Below are 24,361 nucleotides of genomic sequence, written 5' to 3' on the forward strand. Positions count from 1 at the left end.
TAATGCCGAGGGAGTCGCTGAACCACCCGGGAACCCGGAGGATTGAGTGTCTAGAGGAGATGGGTGACGCTGTTTGGGAGCTGGATAGAGCGTCACAAACCTTGACTTTTACTGGATTCGTGAAGACAACTGAAGGAATAGGAGGATTACTTGTTTCATCTATCATACACCATATTACCCTGGAGATGGTGCTACCATTAGAGAGAATGATAATGGCTCTCAACCTTAATGGAGTTGGAAGGGGTTCTCACTCTACTGGACCTAGGGGACCAAGGCCTCGTGTTGGTCGTACTGCCCGTATGAGAGTGCGTAGCCGTAGTCCAGTTTATTATAATTTTGTGAATCATCAAGCAAATTTAAGAATGAATAATAATGAGAATCAAATTGTACCTGATGAAGATTGATGATAAATTTCGCAAGTGCACGAAAATCACGTAGTAATAAAAATATCGATCCACAGGGATTGTGTGATCAAACTAGTCGAACGGTGTTCATAGACATTATACAGAAAATACACATAAATTGGGGGTATGTTGAGTAATGAATTGCTAGAAAATGTGCTTTGATATAGTGGAAAAAGCGAGGTAGAATCATCGGGATCATCTAGTCTATAGCTAACCGCATGCAACCTACAATGTCATAAGATCTACTCAAGTGTTCACAACTAGATCGACAAATTAGTGAATCGCAATCTCTTGTCAAAATCCACTCTATTCGTTGTCGATACTCCCCCGATCTCTCGGGCGGAAGCTACCTACAACGAATGATATTAACGCGCGTCAATCGTTCGCTACACTCTATGCCTCAATCTCTCGACCGGAGACACTCGAGTGCTCAATACAATTCAGTTCAGACATTAAATCAATACTCTCGCACGTGACTTAACTCAAAATCATTACAACACTAATGAAGGATTGTAAAGCATTAGAAACAGACTTGAATTGAATGAACACTATAAAGAGAGTATGATCTTACACAATTGCAGGTTACATTCAATGAACTACATCCTAAACTACCTAGATTCTACCTCCGAAGGAGTTTAGCTCCTCATCGTTCTTCGTACGCTTCCTCGCTTCATCGCCACGGCTCGTGAATCCATGATCTGATGCGCTTAGAGCTCTCCACTGGAGTGTTGAATCACGATCTTCAAGTTCCAAGACCAGAATGTAGTAAAAAGTTGCAGAATTTTCCCAACCCGAAAACAGAATTATGCAGAAAATATATATACAGAAGGCAACCACGCCGCGCGCCAGATCTACCACGCCGCGCGTGGTTGCAACTCCATCACTATGCCGCGCGTGATAACAGAATCACGCGGCGCGTGATCAAGTCAGAGGCAAACTTCTTCTTCAATCAAGACTTCACGCCGCGCGTGGTCAAAGCTACGCCGCGCGTGATCAAGTCAGAGAGCAACCCAGTTCCTGAACAAAGCTTCACGCCGCGCGTGGTCAAGTATCACGCCGCGCGTGATCAGAGTGGAAATCTTGGCTCCCTGTGAGCTCCATCACGCGGCGCGTGATAGGCTACGCCCCCAGCGTAGTGAAAATCCTTCATTTCCTGCAGTTTTTCCTGTTTTCTTGCAAAATAAGTAATCAAGCTAATGGTTAGATTTCTCTCATATTTATTGCTAAAAACCTACTAAAATGTATCTAATGTTGCTAAAATAGGCATGGAATAGAGAGTGTGACGATTTGTCATCACAACCCCAAACTTGAACCTTTCCTTGTCCTCAAGGAAACAACTTTCACCTCAAGCTTTTGTGTCAAGACCTTGGCATTTTCCTTAAATTCACTCGAATCATACATACGTGAGACTCACCTGATGATCAATGATCCACCTGCAAACAATGCTCAATTGCACAACCGTTCCCGCAAGACATTTTCAAGTAGTTCACACTTTTCGACCAAAGCTCTATGATTTCATCACACTACTCACATGCACTCTTCAGTTTTTGGTAATACACTCAAATCAACACATCAATGCAAGTCAACAATAATTTTGCAAGTAATCTAAGAATTCATTCGGTTCACTTTGTGCACACACATTAGAGGACTTTTAGGGTTATAACGTGGCTTGGCTAGGGTGGATGGTGACATTTTTGGATAAGTAGTAGAAAAACTTGGAGTTAGATCCCCCTAAGGTCAAAAATATTTCATAAACCAAACCCCCTTTTCCTTTGAACTATAGTGGACTAGAGAACTTTTTCAATCATCAAACAAAGTTTTGCAATTCTTTTGAATTCAAGGCTATCACATCTCTTTTTTTACTGCTTTTCTATTTTCCTTTCACATTCATTCATCTTTTGTTTTCTTCTTTTTCTCTTCTTCTTTGCCTTGCAAATTTTGAAAATTTTTTTTTTTTTCAATTTTTCAAATCAAAACTTTTTGTAAGTTCTCTAGTACCCTCACCCCAAACTTTATTTGTTGCTAATTCCAAAGAGCAACCCCAAACTTAGTGGTGAGCAATGCGCATCAACCACTAATTAGGTGCCTAACCTCCAAGAAAGTCATTCCTTTTTTTCATCAAAAATTTCTTAGGGTTTTGCAAAAATAACATATTTTCTTTCAGCTCAAATTGGTTAAGCAAAGGATAATTACATGTAAGGGTGGATAGAAAGGCTCAAAGGTACCAAGAAACATGCCTCGTGTGTGCTACAAAAGTACCAATCAAATACAAAGACGACAAGCAAAATCGAGAGACAATACATGAGTGGATATCACACATAGAAGAAAAAGGAGTGTTTGGCTCAATACCTCTCGGTTGGGTCGAATCAAAGAACCGGTCAAAAAGTGTGCGTTCCCTTCCTTTGCCTCTTGATCACATGAGTGCAACAAGCTATTGCACTGCAAGTTTCACATATCACACACGGAGAAAATCAAGTAATTGATACTCAAGTGACTAGAAAGAATATGCCAAAATGTTGAAACAAATTCTAGAGGTAAAAATCATTCCACAATTAAACAAAGGAAGATTCAAATTTAGAGTACACAATTAAAATATCCAGCCAATATCCAAGCAACATCAGAATATTATTACAAACCAAACAAATAAAAGACAATTAAGTAAAGATAGAGATAGAGTAGTAGGGCAGTAGCAGCAGCAGAACATCATCATCAACAACATCAAACCGCATCATCCGGCTGGCCAGTGAAGTAGTTGAAAAACAGCGAGGTTAATAGTAGTTACGTGCATCTGAGGCCTACAACCAAGCACCAGACTGTACATCTTACCACCTGCGAAAAACCCTCATGAGATTGAGTTAATGAAATGAAAGTTACTGGATTCACTTGCACTGATTTTAGGCTTCACATCGCACTTAAGGACTTAAGTGAAATTGATAGATCTGAAGCCTAAAACCAAGCAGATGAATCTGAACCTTGACGAATGGTGAGACTTTAGCTAGAATTTTGAGAGTTTAAATAATCAGAACAAAGTCACCTGATGACGCCGCGCGTGGCTTACTCCACGCCGCGCGTGATTTAATTCAAAATTCTCTCTGACCCCAAAATCCAACGGTCATGTTGACCATATTCAAACGGTCAAGTTGACTTTATCACACCGCGCGTGGCTTTCCTTACGCGGCGCGTGATAACTTTAGCAAAACCATCTTCCTCTCTGCCTTGGTCACGCGGCGCGTGAAAGATACCATGCCGCGCGTGATCACTAGTCAGAGAGCTCACTTATCCACTCCCATCATCACGCCGCGCGTGGGAAGCCACCACGCCGCGCGTGACTGTACCACGCCCCAGCGTAGTTCACTTCATCAGTGCTCTGTTCCTGCTCTGTTTGCTGCTAATAGCTGCATACCTACCTGCATCTTGCAAAACAAAACAATTAATCATTAGAAACCGTTGGGTTGCCTCCCAACCAGCGCTTGTTTAACGTCCCGATGCTTGACGTTCCATACCCCTAAGGGTCTTGGAAGAAAAGAGCCACGTTGTGCCGAACGAGCTCTCCACCACGATAAACTTTCAACCTTTGACCATTCACCTTAAAACTCTGATTCTCCTCCCCCGATTTGAAAATTTCCACAGCCCCATGTGGAAACACCTCCTTAACTACAAAAGGACCAGACCACTTGGACTTGAGTTTACCGGGGAAAAACTTGAATCGAGAGTTAAATAGAAGCACCAACTGTCCTGCGTGAAACTTTTTCGGAACTAATTGCGCATCATGATAGCGTTTAGTCCTTGCCTTGTACAGCACCGCATTTTCATATGCCCTTTCGCGCCATTCCTCTAACTCATTGAGCTTCAACAACCGAGCTCTACCGGCGAGTGTGGCATCCATGTTCAGTTGCTTAACAGCCCAATATGCCTTATGCTCAAGCTCCACGGGTAAATGACATGCTTTTCCATAAACCAACTGATACGGAGAAAAACCGAGGTGGGTTTTAAACGCAGTACGGTATGCCCATAACGCGTCGTCCAGTTTGAGTGACCAATCCTTCCTTGATGACGAAACCGTCTTCTCAAGAATCTGTTTCAATTGGCGATTGGACACTTCAACCTGTCCGGAAGTTTGAGGATGATAAGGAGTAGCAACCTTGTGCTTAACGTTATACTTTCTCAACAAGTTTTCCAGATGCTGATTAATGAAGTGCTTTCCTCCATCGCTGATTAAAATCCTCGGCACCCCGAATCTTGTAAATATGTTCTTTTTGAGAAACCGCACCACAGTGGCTGAATCATTGGCTTGGCAGGCTGTAGCTTCGACCCACTTTGTAACATAATCCACACAAACCAAAATGTGCACATTAGATTGAGACGAAGGAAATGGCCCCATGAAATCGATCCCCCATACATCAAATGGTTCGACTTCAGTTAGGCCATGCTGCGGCATCTCATCTCTTTTAGAAACACCCCCCGATCGTTGACATGCATCGCAAGCTTTTACAAACTCCATACAATCTTGAAATATCGTTGGCCAAAAGAACCCACACTGTAAAACCTTCGCGGCTGTTCTTGGGCCACTATGATGCCCGCCACAAGGCGAGTTATGACAATGCCACATAATACCTCGGATCTCACTATCGGCCACACATCGACGAATCATGCCATCATTACTCATCTTGAACAGAAATGGATCATCCCAGAAATAATGTCGCGAATCCGCGAAGAGCTTCTTCTTTTGTTGCGCCGTCATTTCTTCCGGAATGAATCCACTAGCTTTGAGGTTGGCAATGTCACCGAACCATGGAAACTCAAATACGGCAAGCAATTTTTCATCCGGGAATTCACACTTAATAGCTTCTTCCTTATTAGTAATATCCGGATTGCTTAGCCTTGAAAGGTGGTCAGCCACCACATTCTCTACCCCCTTCTTGTCTCGGATTTCCAAATCAAACTCCTGTAAAAGCAACATCCATCGCAGCAACCGCGGCTTGGAATCGCCTTTTGTCAGCAAATACTTCAACGCTGAATGATCTGTAAAAACAATCACTTTTGACCCAATTAGATAGGAACGAAACTTTTCCAAAGCGAATACCACCGCTAGCAATTCCTTCTCCGTTGTGGTGTAGTTAATTTGATTCTCATTAAGGACCTTGCTAGAGTAGTATATCACATGGAAAAGTTTGTTATGGTGTTGGCCTAGGACTGCACCAACCGCGTAATCGCTTGCATCGCACATCAATTCAAAAGGGAGATCCCATTGTGGCGCAACGATCACGGGGGCAGTCACCAACTTAGTTTTAAGACAATTAAACGCAGTCACACAAGCCTCATCAAAAAGAAACACCGTATCCTTGACTAGTAAGGATGATAAGGGTTTTGCAATTTTTGAAAAATCTTTAATGAACCGCCGGTAAAACCCGGCATGTCCGAGAAAACTCCTTACCCCCTTTACATTTAACGGTGGAGGTAGCTCTTTGATTACCTCAATTTTGGCTTGGTCTACTTCAATCCCCTTTGAGGAAATTTTGTGACCGAGAACAATCCCTTCTCTTACCATGAAGTGACATTTTTCCCAATTTAAAACCAAATTGGTACTTATACACCTTTTCAGCACATCATTCAAATTAGAAAGGCAAAAATCGAAAGACTTACCAAAAACCGAAAAGTCATCCATAAATACCTCCATTGTGTCCTCCATCATATCGGAGAAGATGGCTAGCATACATCTTTGAAACGTTGCTGGGGCATTACATAATCCAAATGGCATTCTTCGATATGCAAACACCCCAAAGGGACAAGTAAATGCCGTTTTCTCTTGATCTTCCGGATCGACGGTGATCTGATTGTAACCTGAGTAACCATCAAGGAAACAGTAGAACTCTTGCCCCGCTAACCGTTCCAACATCTGATCCATGAATGGCAAGGGAAAGTGATCCTTCCTAGTCGCGGTGTTGAGTCGGCGATAGTCGATGCACATACGCCATCCCGTAACAGTCCGAGATGGAATAAACTCATTCTTATCGTTTTTCACCACCGTCATTCCCCCCTTTTTCGGTACCACATGCACCGGAGATACCCAAGCACTATCGGAGATAGGGTATATCATGCCTGCCTCCAATAGTTTCAGCACCTCTTTCTTCACAACTTCCTTCATGGTAGGATTGAGTCTTCGTTGCGGTTGCACCACTGGTTTAAACTCCGCTTCCAACTTGATTTTATGCATGCAAAAAGTGGGACTTATTCCTTTCAGATCGGAGATAGTCCATCCCATTGCGGCTTTGTTGGACTTCAAAACTCTCAACAGTTTCTCTTCTTCCAAATGAGTGAGTTTGCTGCTAATGATGGCTGGAAACGAAGCATCATCACTTAAGAACACATACTTCAGATGTGAAGGGAGTTGCTTCAGTTCGGGAACTTTCCTCTCTTCTTTCATTTGATCCTTGTTCCTCACTTCAAGGAGGTTTTCAAACTTAGGACTTTCATCTATCCGACTAGCATTCAAATTGCTAAGACACAACTCAATTCCTCTCTCCCCTTCCTCTTCCACCTTATCCAATGAGTTAACTAACACTTTTTCAAGAGTGGAGGAGGAGTGTTGAACCTTAAAGATATCTTCAATGACCTCATCAACCACTTCAATTCTGAAACATTGAGTGTCATCGTCGTGCTGTTTCATAGCTTCAAACACATTAAAGAGGATTTGTTCACCGTCAGTCCGGAACATTAGTTCTCCTAACTCCACATCGATAAGGGCGCGTCCGGTAGCTAAGAATGGTCTTCCTAACAGCAAGGGTTCCCAATTCTTGTCTTCTTCCATGTCTAAGACAACAAAGTCAGCCGGAAACACAAATCCACCGACTCGAACCAGAACATCATGTAAGATACCTTCCGGATACACGATAGATCTATCCGCCAAAGAGAGACTCATTTTTGTCGGCTTTGCTACAGCTCCTGGTATCTTCTTCATCATTGATAAGGGCATCAAATTTACACTAGCACCCAAGTCACACAAAGCCTTTCCAATAGTAAGGTCCCCAATAGAACAAGGAATTGTAAAGCTCCCCGGATCTTTCTTTTTCTGCGGTAGTTTCCGTTGAATGAGGGCGCTGCACTCCTCCGTCATACTTACCATTTCATCATCCAATGGTTTTCTTTTCTTTGTGAGCAGCTCCTTCAAAAACTTTGCATAACTCGGCATTTGCTCCAAAGCCTCAACTAAAGGTATAGCCATCTCAAGCTTGTTCAACACCTTCATGAACTTCTTGAACTCCTTCTCCCGCTCAAGATTCTTAACTTTCTTTCTCCTAGGAAAAGGCATCCTAGCATATGGTGATTCGTCAACTCCTTTACCTTTCTCAACCTTCTTACTCTCTTTTTCTTTTATCTCCCTCTGTTTTTCAACGTCTTCTATTTCATCCTCACTAATCTCAACTTCTTTAGACAGATTTCCCTTTTCTACTTCTCCCTCATATCTCTCATTTTCAACTACAACTTCTTGCTTATTTTCAACTTCTCCCTCTATGACCTTCTTTTTCAAGGGTTTCTCCACAACTGGCCTTTCCGGTATCTCTCTACTCCTCAAAGTGATTCCATTGCAAGTTTCATTTTTCGGATTATCATGAGTGTTTCCACCGAAACCTCCTTGGTTTTGCAACATAGAAAACTGTCTTGACAGCTGTCCCATTTGCACCTCAAGGTTCTTTATAGAAGCTTCATGATTCTTGTTAGAGGTTGCCTGACTCGATTTCATCGCTTCAAAGTTGCTTTGGGTCATGAGCATGAACTGATTTAGAGTCTCTTCCATCCTTGATGGAGGCCTTTGCTGCTGTTGCTGTGCACCTTGACTTTGCATACCATTCCCCCACCCGGAACCGTTGTTATTATTGTTGTACGGCTTCCGAAAATTGGCCAAGTAGCGAGCCTCCTCTGAACCCTCCGGGAAGCATCCGCCATTTGGGTGGTCCTGCAAACAAAAATCACAGCGCACATTGTCAATTTTACCTATTGGCGAAGATTGAACTTGTGGATTGGACAGCAGCTTCATCATTGCTTCCATTTGGCTAGTCATGAGCTTTTGCTGTGCCAATAGTGCTGTTTGAGTATCCAATTCCAACACTCCGCCTTTCTTCTTGGCTCCCCTATCATTAGTAGCTCTATACTCGTTTTGAGCCATGCTTTCAACCAATTCTCTTGCTTCAGTTTCGTCACGGTTCTTCAACGAACCACCGGCTGATGCGTCAAGAATCATTCGCGTTTGAGCCCTCAAACCTTGGGTAAACATTTGCATCTGATTGTGGCCATCGAAACCGTGATTCGGACACCTTTTAAGACAAACTTTGAACCTCTCCCAAGCATCATACAACGTCTCACCATCCGCTTGTTCGAAGTTGCTAATTTCAGCCCTTCTTTCTAGAAACTTATGAATAGGAAAGTAACGATCTAAGAACTTCCGCTCCAGCTGTCTCCAAGTCTCAATTGTTCCGGCGGGTATCGTGTCTAACCAATCTTTAGCACGGCCGGTGAGAGAATGCTTGAATAACCTCAGCCTTTTGTCCGATTCGCTCACCCCCGGCGGATCGGTATAGTCGCATGCTTCATAGAAGTGAGACAAGTGTAAATTCGGGCATTGAGCTTCCGAACCTGAATAAGGATTCTCTTTTAAGGCGGAAAGGACCGTGTTCTTGATGTCGAATGAGACAGGATTCGCCGGCTGAAAGCCTTGGTTTGCCAACGCGTCATTGTCTCTTCTCCCATAATCACCAAGGGTACGCCTTGGCGGTTGAGGAACCGGAGGAACCTGTTCTTCCTCCATTGTTGCTGCAGTCCTTTCTTGACAGTCCGGTGTATCCCTTAGTAAAACTGTTCCCCTTGAAGCTTGAGCTTCCCTTGTTGCCTTTCGAATTGCGCGAGCTGTCTTTTCAATCTCCGGATCAAATTGCAGCTCTTGAGGACCTGTTCTCCGCATGCACAATGAAACACACAAGTAGAACGCTCCGGGAGAAAAATATAAAACAGAAAATAATCAAACAAACACAGAAAATATGAACACTAACGCCTAATTGAATCAATCACAATCCCCGGCAACGGCGCCAAAAACTTGATGATAAATTTCGCAAGTGCACGAAAATCACGTAGTAATAAAAATATCGATCCACAGGGATTGTGTGATCAAACTAGTCGAACGGTGTTCATAGACATTATACAGAAAATACACATAAATTGGGGGTATGTTGAGTAATGAATTGCTAGAAAATGTGCTTTGATATAGTGGAAAAAGCGAGGTAGAATCATCGGGATCATCTAGTCTATAGCTAACCGCATGCAACCTACAATGTCATAAGATCTACTCAAGTGTTCACAACTAGATCGACAAATTAGTGAATCGCAATCTCTTGTCAAAATCCACTCTATTCGTTGTCGATACTCCCCCGATCTCTCGGGCGGAAGCTACCTACAACGAATGATATTAACGCGCGTCAATCGTTCGCTACACTCTATGCCTCAATCTCTCGACCGGAGACACTCGAGTGCTCAATACAATTCAGTTCAGACATTAAATCAATACTCTCGCACGTGACTTAACTCAAAATCATTACAACACTAATGAAGGATTGTAAAGCATTAGAAACAGACTTGAATTGAATGAACACTATAAAGAGAGTATGATCTTACACAATTGCAGGTTACATTCAATGAACTACATCCTAAACTACCTAGATTCTACCTCCGAAGGAGTTTAGCTCCTCATCGTTCTTCGTACGCTTCCTCGCTTCATCGCCACGGCTCGTGAATCCATGATCTGATGCGCTTAGAGCTCTCCACTGGAGTGTTGAATCACGATCTTCAAGTTCCAAGACCAGAATGTAGTAAAAAGTTGCAGAATTTTCCCAACCCGAAAACAGAATTATGCAGAAAATATATATACAGAAGGCAACCACGCCGCGCGCCAGATCTACCACGCCGCGCGTGGTTGCAACTCCATCACTATGCCGCGCGTGATAACAGAATCACGCGGCGCGTGATCAAGTCAGAGGCAAACTTCTTCTTCAATCAAGACTTCACGCCGCGCGTGGTCAAAGCTACGCCGCGCGTGATCAAGTCAGAGAGCAACCCAGTTCCTGAACAAAGCTTCACGCCGCGCGTGGTCAAGTATCACGCCGCGCGTGATCAGAGTGGAAATCTTGGCTCCCTGTGAGCTCCATCACGCGGCGCGTGATAGGCTACGCCCCCAGCGTAGTGAAAATCCTTCATTTCCTGCAGTTTTTCCTGTTTTCTTGCAAAATAAGTAATCAAGCTAATGGTTAGATTTCTCTCATATTTATTGCTAAAAACCTACTAAAATGTATCTAATGTTGCTAAAATAGGCATGGAATAGAGAGTGTGACGATTTGTCATCAAAGATCCTTCTGAAGACTCTAGTGGTGGAGAAGCTAACGGGAATAATGGAAGTCTCCCTAATGGTCATTAATAATAATAATAATGGTTAGGCAGTTTGTAAAATACTAACTAATGGTAGGATTAAGTCTTGAAGCCTTTTGGGTTATTATAATAAACCAGATAAGTCTATATGCTTCGTGACTCTCTTTTGTGACTCTTGGTGGCAGTAACTTCTAGGGGGTAAGGTGTGTGACTCATGATTAGTTAAGAATAGTTTGATCTAATTAGGAACTATTTACTTGCAGGTTTTGTGAAATAGTTTAACTATACCTGTCAAGTTTAACTATGTAAGCCTACTGGCATGAAAATTATGACTTTGTGAAATATATGATGCATATTCTATATAATAATGTGTTTTCATTTTATATTTAGTAATTTTATTCAGACTCAAAGTAAAAATAAAAATGTATTATTGTTATTTCATTACAAGTAAAATATATAAATAGAGTTAATTCGTATTCGCGATAAAATTTTACGACTTAACACCATTTTCTGCAGTTACTGAAAATGGGGTGTTACAATAGTGGTATCAGAGCACGGTTGTATCTTTTGGGTTAACTTGTGTTTTAGGTCTATTATGTTTTTATTGTGTATAAACTTTGGGAATTGTTTGAATTGTCTTTCTATGAGGTTTTAATTGATATTACCTTCTAGGAATTCAATGGCTCGTAGGAGCACACGTTTAAATCCTGGAAATGCTGAAGGTGACAACAACAATGCTGATAATGACATGGATAGAGCTATCCAAGCGATGGCGAACATGGCGGCTTCCATTGCACAACAAACTAGTTTGTGATAAATGTAAGAATTCATCTCGGAAGCATGTATCAATAAGTTAATATATTAGGATCATCACTTAAGATTATTCACATTCAAGACATTATAGCACTTAGTCAAATAATTCTCACCACCCAAATTTGTTAGTCCTCATCGAATCCAAATGATAAACCGAGACAAAAATTCATTTTCCAAAGTTAGTTTACTTAACTTATTTGGTATTTATTTTTGACACACCTACTCCATGGAGACTTTTATTATGAGCGTAAGGCCGTTTCAACTGCCATATCATGGTTGTATGCAATCGACATATATCAAATATGTCTCAACCATTCTGGCCCGAGCGCTATACCTTATTATAGATAGTCCTGCACAGTCAGGTTTCACCACGTCGGGTTGTATGATTTCCTCCAGTCAGAGTTGCTATCACTGACTATTGGTAGGAGTTCAAAACGCCGGTGATCCCCATTAGGTCTTGAGGCGACCCAGCCGGACCTATCCTCAGTCTTACATACATTCTAGTATTGTAAGAAACACCCTGTTTTGCTCTTCACCTATTAAAGGTGATTAATTATTCAACTCATCGACTTTGATTTACTTTGTTATTAGTCAATTTAGTATAGTTAGTATCCGAAACTCATGTTCACCTCAACTTTTTACCATAAACAGCTTCAAGTACACACATAGTTTACAATAGACAGTTCAAAGATGTAGAGAATGTATCATGAATTATTATTCTAACTATTTGAACATGCTGTTTTATATTATAAGAAAATGAGTTAAGATCATATATAGATTGTATTCACATACCACATATATTAAAAGGGAGTTCTTCTTTCAACAATTCAATGTTACAGGGATTATCATCCCCTGCATATTAACTTATTTTAATCAATTCTATGTTACCTTATAATTATAACATTAAGTACACAAGTTCCTAATTATAACTAATAATATATATACAATTACCACATTTCTTGTGCTCACCAACTTATTATTAGTATAACCCCTTACCTTTGAGCTTTTCAGAATAACTTGTGCAATCTCCTTCTTCTATGTTACCTATCCACTCATCAAAATAACTACTCTTAACTTACTATCATTACACTCAAAATTCTAACATTACTGAGATAAAAAAAAATAAGTCACAAGAATTTATATTCTAAGAATTAAAAGATGGAAAGCCAACGTACACTAATATGTTAAATGGCCTATCATTGTTGCTTAAGCATATATATGTGTTTATAAATCTTTGAGATCCTGCAACTATATCTTCTGATAGTTCATAACACTATAATTTTCTTTGCAAAATGACAGATCTAGATCCTGTTATCATGCTTCATTCTCTGTTCCTTTATCTATCTTCTTTTTCTTTTGTAACCAATTAGTGACAAAATCAAGTGGAGTTAAAATCTTGAATTAATCATTAGAGGAAGTTAAGATTTTAACATGATGATAGTTACATATGAATTGAAGCCTTCAGTTATGGAAAATGGAAGCATCTAAGGTCCTAGAATGAATAAAAAGGCAAATTTGCTGAAAGGCTATAAATGAACAAAAGAGGAAATATTAGACTAAAAGAAAGAAGACAGAACGAACCTTTTAACAGAGCTTTCTTAGTAGTGAATTGTGTGAAAAGTTTGTGAAAGTTACACTCCTATTTATATGCATTTCCTTCCACTTCTACTTGGTTAATTTAAGCACACGTTTCTTTGTTTTAGTTTGTGAAGAATGATCAGCCACGTTAACATGATTATGTGTTATCCTTATCTCACACAGTGAAATTTTTATTTTATTTATTTATTTATTTTTTTGTGATATAATTTTATACTGTCGATTAAGGCACTGTCTAAATTTCGGTAGAATTTTAAGCCTGAAATTTTATCATAGCCTACTGAAATATTTCATGATTGATTTCTAAAATTATTTTTCTTAAATTCACAGTCTAAAGGGTAAATTAATTATCGGTCTACACAAAGTAAAATTACTATCAAGGCACACATAAAACAAGTTAAAAATATTTGGGTGTTACAAGAGCTGTCTATGTTGGGACCCTTCTCTTTTATCTAGTTTTACACAAAAGCAAAATAATCAATTATAAATTACGATTTTTTTTTTTTAAAGCAAAAAATTTATTAGAGAGAAAATAGCACAAGGAGTGCATAAGCATAAGGCTTTACATGAATAAGTACGTCTGATACAAGAGCTCAACAAGAAATTCCAAAACCCAAAACTAAAAAAGAACGCTATTAAGCACAAGAAGTGGATAACAGGTAAAAAGGATACAAACAAAAAGCCAACCAAACATATAAACTAAAGTCAGCCCATCCAAACGAGTACATCAAAAACAAAGGAAAAGCAAAAGCAGCAGGAGCAGAACTGCAGAACACACAGACAGAAAGAAAAAACTAGGAAAACAAAAAAGGATCAGTGCAGCCACGACAAATTACACACCCAATCCAGCAGCTTCAAAACACCAGACCCAGGACTGAACAACCAACGCAAACACAGAGAGAAGGACCGCCGGTGCGATAAAGGAAGGCTAGGCCTATCTAAAAGGAAAGTCTCAAATTACTATGAGCACTAAACTCATAACTAGGCGGCATTTTCTCTTCTTTGCAGCAAACAAATTTCCATCATAGCACACACAATATCAATTTAAACACAACAATCAAAGTAGATTACATGATTCCCAACAATAAAAGTTCAGTTGCAAAAACAATTGTATTTTATCTTAAATATTTACAATTTCAAACCAATACTACTAATTCTTCAATATTTATATGTTCACTAAAAAACTAACATAAGTTTGGCATTAATCAGGCTTTGTAAGCTAAGTAACAATAGAGCTTGACATTGGTCAATTTAACAAAATTAATACACATTTTACGTTTAAAAGAATCCAATCCAGCATCATAGCGACATAACTCTACCCATTTCACCACAAAAACAACATAAATAAAGCAGCTGATGTACAAAATTTCACAGTGCAAACTTGAGAATCCCTCAAAAGTATCATGCACACACTGTCACTACACATCATATAACAACAGAAACAAAATCAGCAGCCGACCATTATAATTACTACTTGGGATCTCGCGTCATGCCACTAACCCGCTCTAAGGATATACGTTATGATAAATTAAATATATACATATATATTAAAAAATATACAAATTAAATATATTTTACCAGTTGTTGAGCATGGCTGATGATGCTTACAGATCCCTGAGTATGCAAATTGCCCCGTTTGCTTGAATTTCTGTTACCTTTGTTTGCCTCGGAGCGTTTTTTAAAAGTCGGGTCATTTTCCCAATAATCTAACAGTTTTTGCCAAACTTCTTCTCCAATCCAATTAGGCTGATATGGATGGCCTGGGGATCATGCTTTACTTTGTAAGCCTCTCTTGCACAAAACTAACCGTGTAATAATCTGATTGCAAAATGGATGTACATAAACACAAAATTAGAGAATGGTGGATAGATATAAAATTTAGAGAAGAAAATATGAGATTGAAAGGAAATGTAGAAGAAAAAATATGTAGTATATGAATGAATTGAAAATGTAGTATGAATGAATTATTATGACCGAGCTAGCATTGATTGTTTTTGGTTAGACACAGTTGGCGCAACATTGATGATATGCACCCCATTGATGATAAAAAACAAAACAGTTCCGACAAATATTTTTGTAGGAAATGTTTCTAGAAATCCGCACCCCATGTCTCCGCTGCAATTTTTGTTTTTTTTTTTAAAAATAAAAAGTTTTCGACAAAAACTTTTGTAGGAACCGTTCTTAGCTGTCAAAATTCAACAGTCAAACGCATTTCCGACGAAACTTTTGTAGGAAATGTTCTGCAACCTGCAGAAATACTCTGAAATGGTATTATATCATGACAAATCCAAATTTCGTAGAAAATGTTCGTCGGAAACGCACAGTATTCTTGTAGTGATCTCTACCAACACACCCCTCACTTGAGAGCATACTTTTTTTCGAAAGCATGATGCTTATAGGTGCAATCAATATACTCAAAGTCGTTATATTGAACTGGTTGTTCAGAAACGATTGTTCAGCTGGTATGAGTTGTGAATGGTGAGAGTGAGATGATTTGTTGGTCTTTATGGGGAAAAAGGTACATGTATAAATGTTAGCACTCCAATGCTCAAGTCAATGAGGTAAAAGAGAGTGTAAATTGGAAGCATAGATGTCATACCTCGGAATTGCTATATGAATGATTATATAGAAGAATATTAGAGTTTACAATATAGTGAGGTTCTCCATGTGTGTGAAGGATCTGCCATATATAACACCTAGATTGTCATTTGCTTATGAGCACATTTTGGATATTAGGAGCATGAAGTCGTGCTCGTTTATTGATACCGTGGTCATTTATGCCATATGCTGTTCTTATCCCATTATGATGGGCTTTGATGTGTATTGGACTTTAACCAGTCCAGAACACACTCATATATATTAAAAAGCTGTGTTATTTAAACACAAATTTGGTCAACACGTATTTGACAACGTATAAATACAAGAGGAAATGAGTGTGCACGCAAATCTATAAAGAACATTATATTATTTAAAAATAAAAAGGTGTATATTTGTTTGGTTTGTGTCTAGAATTTGTGTTGATATATCATTTCTCTATATTAAAAAATGTTTATATAATACAAATAAATACTTTAATTATTAAATCAATTATAAACAAATATGAACAGAATAAAGCTAACAAAGAAGGGTACCCACCGGATAACAAAAGAACAAAGAAAAAAAGACCCCATAACAATTCATGATTCTATTTTGATTTTGAACTTAAAATTCTTATTCTCAACAATCAACATACTTAGATAACTTATAAATATAAAAATTCGCACACCATTATATTAAACAATTACTGAATCATAATCCTTCTTATCCATTCATCACTGTAATAGTATTCAATAGTTGTTGACTTTTCTGCAATTGCACCTTATCTCACCCTTTCTCCCAGTAAGAGGCTTCAAATTACCCATCTTAATCATAGAAACTCCAAAATCTTTAGCAAAAGTATAAGGATTTTTACTATATAGCTTCACATATCTATCACTTTGAGAACCATCACCTTTGTAAAGTTCTTGATCAGAATGAAGTAAACCCTTTTTGTACAACAAACTCTTGTAGTATGTTGTATCAACTTTTGCAGGAGTAGAATCAAATGGTGCTAAGTTGTTGTCGCCTCCAATTTGAGGACATGTTTTACGTAAATTGGCCGCGAAATAGTTGTCAATGTTTGTGTCATTGTAGATTCTGTCCCTAAATGTACTGCATTTGGCAAGTCCTATTGTGTGACCACCAGATAGAACAACTAAATCTTTAAGGTTAAGTCCATGAGATTGGAAATTTGTGATGAGTTGTGAGAAGTTGAAAAATGGCGGTGGAAGATTTGCATTTGCCGCATCTTTGCTTGCAGTTCTTGCATCTCTTCTTCCTAGTAAAACTTGGTACCAATATTGGTTACCACCAAGCTGTTAATATAAGCGAAATTTGTTAGAGACCTCAAAATCTTTTATACTGCAATACGAACTGCAATTTAAAACCATATTCAGAAGTGCAAAATATTTGAAAGACTTACTATGGCTACAGAATCTCTAGCTGCTATAGCTAAAATATCTGCACACGATACAACATCGCGCTTGCATGCTTTGGTAACGGCAGCTTTAATTTGATCTACAACCTCAAAACCTCTTAACGAATTGAAATTTGGTAATGCAGTCTTCTCACCCACGAAGGTGGGGGTGTCATCTAGCAGAACTGATGCATCACATCCCTTGTCACAGAATTTAGATATTAATTATACTATACATAAATGATTCTTATATGTAATTGTGATATGAATATGGTGCAACGTACTATAATTGAACTCATATAATTAATAAGTTGAAAATTATAATAAATTTCAGTTGGTTAGTTCATATACTGACTTCAAATGAGCCCCACAAATGGCAAGTGAAATTAGACCCTTTGGATTAACCGGTCCTTACATCGGATATCGAGTTTAAAAAAAAGTTTGAAATTATGAAGAAATAAAAATCTTGAAAAAAAGATCAATATTTTAGTATGTTGCAATATTATCATTTATTTATTGTCATTGTTGTATTTTTGTGTGTAATGATAAAAAAGTTCAAGTCTCCTGCATGATTACAACATGAACCCAACTATTATTCTAGTAAACTTGCACCATTGTTAGACATAAAAATATCAATAGTGTAGAACAAAATATTTGATATGACAAATAAATTTACAAACCTTTGGATTTGTTTTTTAATGAATGGATTATGAATGAATATGTCTAATGATACGAAAAATGAGGAAACAGATTTCCTGCTGTTTGGTTTCCCATAGTTTTCACGCTGTTTTAAATTACAGCCGTCCGATCTAAACTGTGTGATCAAGATTGATTTAAGTGATTTTATAACTGCGTTGATCTGGATCGTCCGATCAACAATCAACGGCCAGAATCAAAACTGCGTAAAAACTACGTGAAAAATTACTGCAGCAAATCTGCATCCGAAAAATGATAGTTACAATACCATAGAAGTTTTTTTTTTTATTTTTTTATTATTTTATTTTAATGACAATACCATAAAAGTTGAATTATCATTGAAAACATAAAAATAAAAAACATGAAATTCTAAGAATTAGAGACGCAAAAACTAACCCAACTTTTCCGTCATTAATTAATTTTTTTTAGTGGTATATATCGTATATTTTATTTTTACATGTTTGAATTATAATGTAGAAAACTAAGCAACAATAAATCTGGACTATATATGTCTCATAAGTCATAATATAACTCATATAATTTGGTTAGTGAGTTAAAGAACATCGAAAGATTCAGAGTTCAAACTAAAAACCTTGAAAATAAATGACTACCAATTTATTGGAGTAACATATTAAAAAAAAATAATCATGAATACCAATTTAATGACATTAAGAAATGTATAATGAATTTATGCAATTAACTTACATTAACAAAACAATCATGAAAATGCAAACGTAGCAATGAAGCTCCAATGCGTGGCTCACGAAAAATTGCTTCCTTAACAACTGACCTTATGATTGGTAATGCCTTAGGGCAAACTCTATCATAATAATTAGAGGTCAGCTTTGCTAGTGTAGGACTCAAAATTGTTGCAAAAATGACCATAAAAAGCATAAGATAATATTGGATACGAGAATCCATTTTCCTATCCTTGTATGAGACTTAAATTTATGATAAGATGTTGTTTTGTGAATATCTAGCTATTGAGGAAGGATTTATATAGAATGAAAATTTAGCAACATTTATTTTTTTTTATGAATGAAATCTAGCAACTAGGCCACATAGTTAATTATTTATTTGTTAGAGTTGTCAACTTCTATAATATTTGAAGGCATGATTTTACCAACAAAATGTGCTCGCCTGCTAGGTACCGTTGACCTAAACAATTCTATAGGAATTGCTCAAACATTGCAACCTTTCGTACCATTGGATATAGATATAGAAATGATTAGGGTGTGAGTAAAGTATTGTATTATATGAGAAAATAATTTATATATAAAGATACAATTTTTGTTACAGAAAACTTATGAATTAACATAAAGGTTTATTTATTTGCATAAAATATTTTCATAAACTAAAAAATAAGTCAAATTCAAACGAATTCTATATAGTACTCGATCGATCGTTTCTATATTTGCAGATTGAAAAAATACTGGTTGTATCTAGGTCACTACCAATTATATATATATATATATATATATATTGGTTTTTAGGTATCTGGTCCACTGGTCCGTCTTATCTAGTTCGTGGGTCAGTTTTGACATTAAGTGGTTTCAACTCCCTCCCGATCGCATTTGTGGGGATCGAACTGTGGTCCTACCTATCAAGTTTAACGTCAATCACCACTAAATTAACAATTGGTAACCATTTTATATTCTTCTTGCACAATTAATTAATCAAATTTATACTGTAAAAATTACAACTTGAATAAATATTCTAAAGATATAGAATGTTTCCAATGATGAGATCAATGGAAAATGTGTTGGGCATGAACAAATAAAAAAATATAGATGTAGCAATGTAGCATGTAGATGAGTGAAAGCCTTTAGAGATATGCCTAAGTGGATGTAAGATGAATAATTAAAAAAGAACTTAAACTAAGATACGCGTAATCCAGTAGTAGCATGAAAAGAACCTTGATAGAATTAAATTACTTCAAGACCATAGATATCAGGCATTAACACGCTTTCAGAAATATAAAACAGGCATTAACACGCATATATAATTTTAATTAATTTAAAAAATTAGCGTATACATTTATTTTTGTTCTAATTATATATTGAGAGAAATAATGAAGGGATATCTAAACTTGGAATACTTGTTGTACAAGTAGTGATTGGAATGTGCTCCCAACTTCTCAACAAATGTAATGATGTTAATTTCTACATTTGTTTAATTAATTTATAAAATTCTTTTTTTTATTTAAATATTTAAAGGGTCTAGATGTATATATGTATTGCATTTTTCTTTAAGTGTTTTTTCACTTGAGGGGATCCTCATCCGTTAGATTTGTATTAGTTTTTTTGACGGCTAGATTTGTGTTAGTTATTTGCAATAAACAACCGTAAGTTGTTGTTCGAAATGATTGCATCCAATTAATTTAGATTCTCTCTTTCAATCTCCTTTACATCTTTCCTTCTATCTTTCTCAATTTTAATCTATCTCTTCAATAAAAAGGTCAAAATAATCATGAGTGAGATTAAGAGAGATCATAGAGAGGAATGAGAAAGATGTAGAGGAGAGTAAATGAGATGATCTAATTTTATGCAACATTTAGAAATTAGGAGTTTACAGATAAGAACTGTTCTACCAAAACAACAAAGAAAAGAAATTTTAGTTGAAGCTGTTTTGAGCATAATATATCTAAATATTTTAAGTTTTTAAATTGAAATGTATTTTAAATTCATATATATATATATATATATATATATATATATATATATATATATATATATATATATATATATATATATATATATATATATGAGTCAGGATCCGTTGACACCAACTAGTTTGACACCAAATGTTATACCTCTCAATAACGTTTTAACCGATATAAATTTTATAAAATCCACCGTTGGATTGAAAGTTTACATTATATAGATCATTTGTGTAAAATTTCAAATAAATCCAAAATCATTTGATATGTTATTGAGATACATCAAAATTAACGGTTTTTGTATTTTTTTAAATGCCGTTAATCTTTATGTGTCTCAATAGCATATCAAATGATTTTGGATTTGTCTGAAATTTTACACAAATGATCTATATGATGTAAACTTTCAATCCAACGGTGGATTTTATAAAATTTATATCGGTTAAAACGTTATTGAGAGGTGTAACATTTGGTGTCAAACTAGTTGGTGTCAACGGATCCTGACTCTATATATATATAGAGTAATGCTACGGACAAACGTTTAGACACACGCTTTTCGTCACACATTCAATTAGTGGTCCACGTTGCTAATCACTCACCTGCCGACCGGTTTTGTGTGTGAACCTTTTTATCAAGGTTGTCAGAATCGGACCGGACCGGCCGGTCGGACCGGTCGGACCGTGAACCGGCCATGAAACCGGCTCGGTTATGATCGAAAACCGGACAGGAAACCAACCGGGAAAAAACCGTGGCGAACCGGGTTGAACCGGCGAACCGGCCGGCCGGTCCAAACGGTTTTGCAATTTTTTTTTTTTTTTTTAAAAACAAGGCAAAATCTTTTTTTTTTTTTAAAAAAAATAATCTGAAACAACGTAGGAATAGGAAAAGTTATTTTTCATCTTTTTTCTCTTCTCTCATTAGTCATCACGTAAAAACGCTTAATTTTTTTTCTCTTCTCTCCTCCACCCTCTTCAACCTTGCCACAAACTCTTCCCCTTCCTCCTCTTGCTCCGGCGCCGGCGGTACTACTACTACCTTGAAGACTATAATGATTATTAGTTTTTAACTTTTTATGTCTAGATGAACATTATAATGATTATTACGTTGCATTTAGCTATGCATTTGGACACTAGTCTTTATGAACTTGATGAACATTTAGTTTTTGCTTTTTCACTTGGCACTTGGTTTTGGTAGTATGTTGTCAATTGATTTTTTTTGAAAGCAGTATGTTGTCAATTGATGTTATGGTGCTATTTTGTGTTATTGAACTTAGTTTATTATATAATTTCTAATTTGGTTTGAATTATAAATTTTATTTTATTTTGACATTTGATATTTTATCTTTTTAATGTGTGAAATTATGAAATATTGAACAATTATTCATATTTTTTATTTATATATTAATTAAAATATATATTTAATTAAAAACGGTTCGACCCCGGTTGAACCCGGTCCGACCAATTGAACCTTGAACCGGTGAGCTTGTCGGTTCAATGACCGGTCCGATTCTGACAACCTTGTTTTTTATATTTTCTTTTTCGTTTTTATACTTCCTTCCTTTGATCTTCAAAATTTTCAATATTGAAAAAAAAAAAAAAAAACTACATCACCCATCTCATCCAACATATCTCCATAGCACCCAACCTCCTCCGTCAATGTCCTTCATCAATTTTATTTTTTCTCTTCTCTACACTAATCTCTTCCCCTCTAATTTTAAACTTGTTGTTCTTCTACTTACATTAATTATGGTCACTGAGAACGACCCCCCGCTCTCTCTCTCTTTAAAGTTTGTCACTTCTCTCTAAATTTTTGACCGCCACAATCATCGGTTACACAATTAAAACTCAGATCTGAGGACTCCACTGTGACAGACTCCATCTCTCACAAGCATTTTTCAACAATTGTTCGCACTATAAAAAATCACGTTTTTAAGACCAAAAAAAAAATCACGTTTTCTACACCACTGGCGAAAACTGAAAACCAGATTTCGAAAGTAAAAATAAGTTTTACCAAAGATCTGTTATGCTTGCCTGGTGGGATGGTGCCATGGTGGTAACTGGTTTGAGAGAGAAAGCTGAAAAGGTGGACAATGTTGAAACCGGTTGTACAGGTTGCCAATTAAACCATTTAGTGAAAATAATGATGTGGCAGCAAAACAATGGGTGTGTTGATAGGCGAGTGTTTAAATATGTGACGCTAGCAGTGCTCATATATATATATATATATATATATATATATATATATATATATATATATATATATATATATATATATATATATATATATATATATATAGGGGGCTGCTAACTTAGACCCAGTTGGGTCTAAGTTAGCAAGGTGCACCTTTTCAGTTGGACCAAAATACCCATTCTTTTTAATTAATTAACCAAATTACCATCAATGTACGCGGATCCAGTGTCGCGCGCGTACCGCAGTACCATGGTTACAGGCTGTTGATTTCCATCAGACAGCCAAGATCTGATCTCATCAAGACTGTCTGATCAATCAGACAGCCCAGATCATCCGAATCCATCAGATTCCAGCTCGTGCACCACACTGGATTACACCCTGGAGAGAGAAGAATCTACTTTTTAAAAGCAGGACACGTGTCGCTGTCTGATTGGCTGGGCGTGATTTTTTTCCATTTAATATTTTGAACTCAATTATTTCGTTGTAAATTAATTTTTTATTTATTTTTTTTATACCAAAATTCATAATTTTTTTTTCTCTACAAATAGAGACTTGGTTCGTTTGATTTGGACACAGAAAAAAAAACCCAATTTTTCACTACCTTAATCTCATTTTTCACTACCTTACATCAACTCACTGAAACCATTCTACCAGCAAAATGGTTTCAGATTACAACTCTCTGAAACCATTGTACCAGATAAATGGTTTCAGAAGCAAACACAATTAATAAATTACTCACTGAAACCATTCTACCAGTAAAATGGTTTCAGAATACAACTATGTGCAACCATTCTACAAGCTAAATGGTTTCAGAAGCAAATAACTAATAATCAACTTACTGAAACCATTCTACCAGCAAAATGGTTTCAGATTACAACTCTCTGAAACCATTGTACCAGATAAATGGTTTCAGAAGCAAACACAATTAATAAATTATTCATTGAAACCATTCTACCAGTAAAATGGTTTCAGAATATAACTATGTGCAACCATTCTACCAGTAAAATGGTTTCAGAAGCAAACATTAGTTTTTAATTACCGTTTTATCTCATTTAATTAACTAAAAATAGTTTCAGGTCTCCAAAAAATTCATAAAATATACCAAAAGTTCCAGAATATTATCTACTATTTTCCTGGTATAATGGTTTCAGTGAGTTGGTTGAGTGGTGCGTGTTAAATTACAACACACAAGTAACGTATTTAGTAGACAAAAAATGAGATTAAGGTAGTGAAAAATTGCGTTTTTTTTTCAGTGTCCAAATCAAACGAACCAAGTCTCTATTTGTAGACAAAAAAAAATTATGAATTTTGGTATAAAAATAAAAAAATAAAAAATTAATTTACAACGAAATAATTGAGTTCAAAGTATTAAATGAACAAAAATCACGTCCAGCCAACCATTGTGTGACACGTGTCCTACTTATAAAAAGCAAATTTTTCTCTCTCCAGGGTGTAATCCAGTGTGGCGCACGCGCTGGAATCTGATGGATCAGGATGATCTGGGCTGTCGGATTGATCAAACAGTCTTGATGAGATCAGATCTTGGCTGTCTGATGGAAATCAACGGTCTGTAACCATGGTCCTTCGGTACGCGCGCGACAC

The 24,361-nt window shown here is 36.9% G+C and overlaps 1 protein-coding gene across 1 annotated transcript; it reads right to left on the reverse strand.

Moving 5' to 3' along the window:
* Nucleotides 1-16,392: 16,392 nt before the first annotated feature.
* On the reverse strand, nt 16,393-18,883 carry LOC123923276 (cationic peroxidase 1-like). Its single transcript, XM_045975965.1, has 3 exons — nt 18,619-18,883; nt 17,224-17,418; nt 16,393-17,116 (listed from the first exon to the last, which is right to left on the reverse strand). The coding sequence occupies exons 1-3, from the start codon at nt 18,832-18,834 to the stop codon at nt 16,550-16,552; spliced, it is 978 nt and encodes a 325-aa protein (XP_045831921.1). The 5' UTR covers nt 18,835-18,883; the 3' UTR covers nt 16,393-16,549.
* Between the last annotated feature and the right edge of the window lie 5,478 nt (nt 18,884-24,361).

This window comes from Trifolium pratense, linkage group LG4, assembly GCF_020283565.1.
Source record: "Trifolium pratense cultivar HEN17-A07 linkage group LG4, ARS_RC_1.1, whole genome shotgun sequence".
Taxonomy (NCBI): Eukaryota; Viridiplantae; Streptophyta; class Magnoliopsida; order Fabales; family Fabaceae; genus Trifolium; species Trifolium pratense.